Raw genomic sequence first — 4,750 nt, forward strand, 5'->3', positions numbered from 1 at the left:
CTTTTGAAAAGTTTATCAAAAACTATTTCATCAAGGCCATAGTTTGGCAATAGTTTTCCTTTTGAGCAAATAATACATTAGCCTAATCATTAAAAGGTTAATACTAAGTCAGGTCCCACATGTTTAGTTATACCTTCGGAGAAGAATCTCTCAGTGGAATAAAATAGGAATACTTTATAAAACATTTGTCCTATGTCTGAATGCTGCTTCCTAAAAGTGCATCCTTAATACAACCTTTAATTTTCAGCGAGAAATATAATGATGAAGATAGGCTTTGATTTTCTTTTATTACAGCTTTTATGCATAACAAATGATGCATTTCCTACTACTGCTCTTAATTCAATTTTTTTTTCTAGTTGATATTTACATTCCAATATCCAGAGACAAAATGCAAAAAAGTAAGTTCATGCTTAGCATCATGTTTAAAATTTTCTTCCTTATTCTATTTTGCATTTTTCCCTCTCAAAAAAGTCTGATGCATGAAGAGGACAAATTTAGTGATTAGATAAGATAAAAAATAGTGATTATATTTTAATATAAGTCAACCAAGAATATTATATGTAATAAGGAGGGAAGGGAAGGCTTGGCTTAACAAATACAGCACTCAATAGACACAGCTAAAAAAAATGCACTACGTGTGCCTTGTAAAGTCAAGTTCAATAGGAATCAAATTGCACAAAAGTAGCTACAACATGGAACACAATTCAAAGATGTCCCATAGTAATTCATGAATCTGACTTTGAATTGAGTAAAGTCAGAGCTGTTATATATATATATATATATATATTTATTATTATTTTTTATTTTTTTTAAATAATTCTACCTACATCATCCATTAAAAACTGCATGATTTTCATCTTGTGGAACTGTCCTCCCCTATAAACAGGTTAGGACTGAATGATTTAGACATTGCCTAAAGAAAAGTTGCTGTGATATTAATAATTTATGATTGTATTATGTTTTCCATACTCTATACATCCATACCTATTACAATGCAATGTGATTGTATCTAGTACAAACAGTAAAGTAGTTTTTTAGCTAGTCGTGGGCATATTTTGTCCTATGTATTGTAAAACCATAGCCTATTATACATTGGCTACATATTTTATTTCTAACCGTATCATTGTTTTTCAATTAACACATTGTATACATATATTAAGACACTATATTTTCCTATTAACCCCTTCATGTCACCACATGTTTATACACAATTGCCAGTGTCTGCATCCATAACCCACAATCAGGTATATATAATTACAATCATTGCAAATTAAATTTGTTTATTGCAAACAAATATCATTTGCAGTGATTTTCCTGATAGCTGAACCAGTGCTACCTTTCAAGCACTGGCTCTATTGAGCTCCCAAGCAGCTGCCCTGCTCAGCACCATCCGTAGATCTAAGGACCTGAAGGAAGCATTCCAACGGGTCTGCTCTCAGCCAGAGGGCAGATTCCAAAGGCAGCCCACAAGCCCACCAGGGAAACCACTGTACCACACCTTACTGCAAAAAGGTAAGCAGGAGGGAGGCTCTGCTAAATATATATATATATATATATATATATATATATATATATATATATATATTCAGATAGTGATCAGCACTCTCGGATTTTTGAAGGTTTAAAACTTACAGTTTATTAATCATCCATTTTTTAATGGATGATTAATAAACTGTAAGTTTTAAACCTTCAAAAATCCGAGAGTGCTGATCACTATCTGAATATATTTGAATTTTCCTGGATTTCAAGCACCCGGTTATCAGTTCACCAAAGCGTGAGTGCAAGGGCTTTCTACATTTTTGCTATATATATACACATATATATAAAAAAAAAATACAGCCTCCCCACATACAAATATATCCCCCAAACAGTCACCCTGTTACACTACAAACAATCAATCACCCTGTCATATCACCTCCTCCCTCCACACGCACAGTCAGTCACCCTGTCACATCACCACCCTCCCCCAACCACAATCATTCGCACTGTCACACTTCCCCCTCCCCAAACACACCTATCAGTCAACATGTCAAATCACCACCCTCCACCACACACAATCAGTCGCACTGTCACATCACGCACACAGCAAGACCACATCAGTATGTTTGTGTGTGTATATTGAGTGTATATATTAGCATGTATGAAAATTTATAAATGTGTGCGTGTTTCAGTCTGTGTATGTATGCGTGTGTATTTGTGTGTGTCACAATTGCCAACATGGTTGTAATGTGAGTGTAGTATGGTATGGGTAATGTCATGGTACACATACATACATATACAAACAAATGAGAATTAGATGCACATTGGACAATGTATAGGTGAGACTATTATATTATGTGAAAAACAACTATTTACAACTCTATTTTACTATTGTAACTTCATTAATTGGTAAAACAAAATCTTTATTTCTGTCCAACCAAAGTTTGATTTTGTAGTTTGATTTTGTTTCCATTAAATAATATGCCATATAGGCATACTTAAATAAAACAAAAAACAAAAAAACATATAAACATTATTTTCCAGGAAGCTCAAAATAGTTAGATTCTGGGGATGTTTTTTTTCTGTAAACCACTTTGTTTTGAAGAAATTAAAAAGCCATTGATATGTAAATTAAATGAAATATGGATACAAGTTTGAATCCATCCAATACCATATGTGTCATCTATATTAAAGCAAGCTTGTTAACTCACCAACATTTTTCACTAAAGTGTAAACTATCAGATATTCAAAGTAAATTAAAATGTTGAGGTCAAAATAGCTGAAACCTGATTTTGTTTTTCAAATTATTATTACAGTTAAAACTTTTTAAAAAGCAATGAATTTACTTAGAATTATTGACAATTCCCACTCTAGTGTATAACTCTCTAACAATTTTACTTGTACAATGAATATTTTGTATTTTTTTAAAAGTATTTCTTAGAGCGAAACCCTCCCATATATAGCCATTTTATAGTAAAACTGATCCAAGATGCATTTATATGTCAGCTTTTGAATTTTTATGTATCATTCAAGAAAGGCTGGAAAACATAACACAAATGTTTTGAACCGGAGTTTACACTTTGTTGTTTTATATTCATTTTACCAGCTGTTTTGCAGCAATGAACATGACAAAGAGACATGACAAGGACAATGTTGTAAGCACTGTTGAGGGAGCAAACAGAATGATTTGAATATGTAGAAAGGGCATCTAACATATTGTTAAACATGCAGGAGAAATAGCATGCTGCGTTATATAACTGGTAAATATGTTTTATCACAATTTTTAATTCAAAACGGTTTTATTAATAACACGTTTATTATTTCCATAATTAAATATTTTGTGTCCTGACAGTATATGACACGGTATGTATAAATATTTATTTAAAATCTGTATGTATCTTAATTTTGCTTCTGTTTTTTTTTTCCTTCTTGTAGTTGATTAAAACATGCAGCACTATACTCAATCAGATAACCCAGGCAGATCAGTTTGAAAGAAATTTTAGAATAATTTATCTCAATTATTTTGGATTTTCCCTTAGTTGGCAATGATTCATGTTAACAACATTACTGAATTTATCCTCATTGGGTTTCCGACGCGCCCTGAGCTTCAGTTTGTTCTTTTTGTAGTCTTTCTGTTTACCTATGTTCTAACTATTTCAGAAAACATGATCATCATTGTAACAGTCAAACTTCATACAAAGCTTCACAAGCCAATGTACTATCTCATGAGCAGTCTATCATTTTTAGAAATGTGGTATGTTACTGTCACTATACCAAATCTTCTCTCCAACTTTATGACTCAAAACAAAAAGATATCATTTATGGCTTGTATGATTCAACTGTACATTTTTATCTCTTTGGCCTGCACCGAATGTGTCCTTTTATCAGTTATGGCTTTTGATCGATTTGTTGCTATCTGTTTACCTTTACGCTACACCACTATCATGAGCAACACATTATGTTTTCAAATGGCCATTGGGTCCTGGATTCTGGGATTTTCCACTGCTATGGTCAAGGCATTTTTTATCTTCAGGCAGTCTTTCTGTGGCCCCAATGTGATCAACCATTTTTTTTGTGACATTTCCCCCTTGTTAAATCTTTCTTGCACTGACATGTCCTTTACAGAGTTGGTGGATTTTATCTTGGCAATGGTAATAATTATGATTCCGCTTGTGTTCATAATTTTCACTTACATGTGCATTATTTGGACTGTTTTGAGGATCCCAAACAATCAAGGAAGGCAGAAGACATTCTCTACCTGTGCATCTCATCTTACTATTGTTATTATATTCTACACAACCACATTGTTTATCTATGCAAGGCCAAGGAAGGCAAACCCATTCGACAGCAACAAACTGGTGACTATATTTTATTCTGTTGTAACCCCACTTTTAAACCCAGTAATTTATTGTTTGAGAAACAAAGAGGTAAAAGTGGCATTGAAAAAGACGCTTAGCTGGTAGCAAAATCTTGTGTGATATTTGTCATATTACAAAACACTGCATTCTAAAATGTAGAGCTTTATCAACAAGGTTTTGTCCACATACCCTCCTCAAATATATGACTTAGAACAAATTGTTGCAGCAATGAATAATTAAACCAGTGTAAAATTATGTTTTAGAATAAAGTAAGACAATTTTAATAAAAAAAGTTTTAGACTGCTACATTATGTTTACCATGCTATTAAGGGTGCTAAATGAAGAAAGACTAAGATTTGAATGTTTCATCAATTTCAATAACTTTGTCATTTGCATTTACGTAACAAGACAAA

General features: G+C 32.6%; 1 protein-coding gene across 1 annotated transcript; it reads left to right on the forward strand.

The window, feature by feature from the left end:
• The first annotated feature begins 3,524 nt into the window (after positions 1-3,524).
• On the forward strand, positions 3,525-4,442 carry LOC134612077 (olfactory receptor 6B1-like). Its single transcript, XM_063456457.1, has one exon. The coding sequence runs from the start codon at positions 3,525-3,527 to the stop codon at positions 4,440-4,442; it is 918 nt and encodes a 305-aa protein (XP_063312527.1).
• Positions 4,443-4,750: the final 308 nt, after the last annotated feature.

The sequence above is a fragment of the Pelobates fuscus genome, chromosome 5 (assembly GCF_036172605.1).
Source record: "Pelobates fuscus isolate aPelFus1 chromosome 5, aPelFus1.pri, whole genome shotgun sequence".
Classification (NCBI taxonomy): Eukaryota; Metazoa; Chordata; class Amphibia; order Anura; family Pelobatidae; genus Pelobates; species Pelobates fuscus.

Bases quoted from the DNA above. Each gene is read 5' to 3' on its own strand.
- LOC134612077 (XM_063456457.1), top strand. From the start codon at position 3,525: ATGATTCATGTTAACAACATTACTGAATTTATCCTCATTGGGTTTCCG.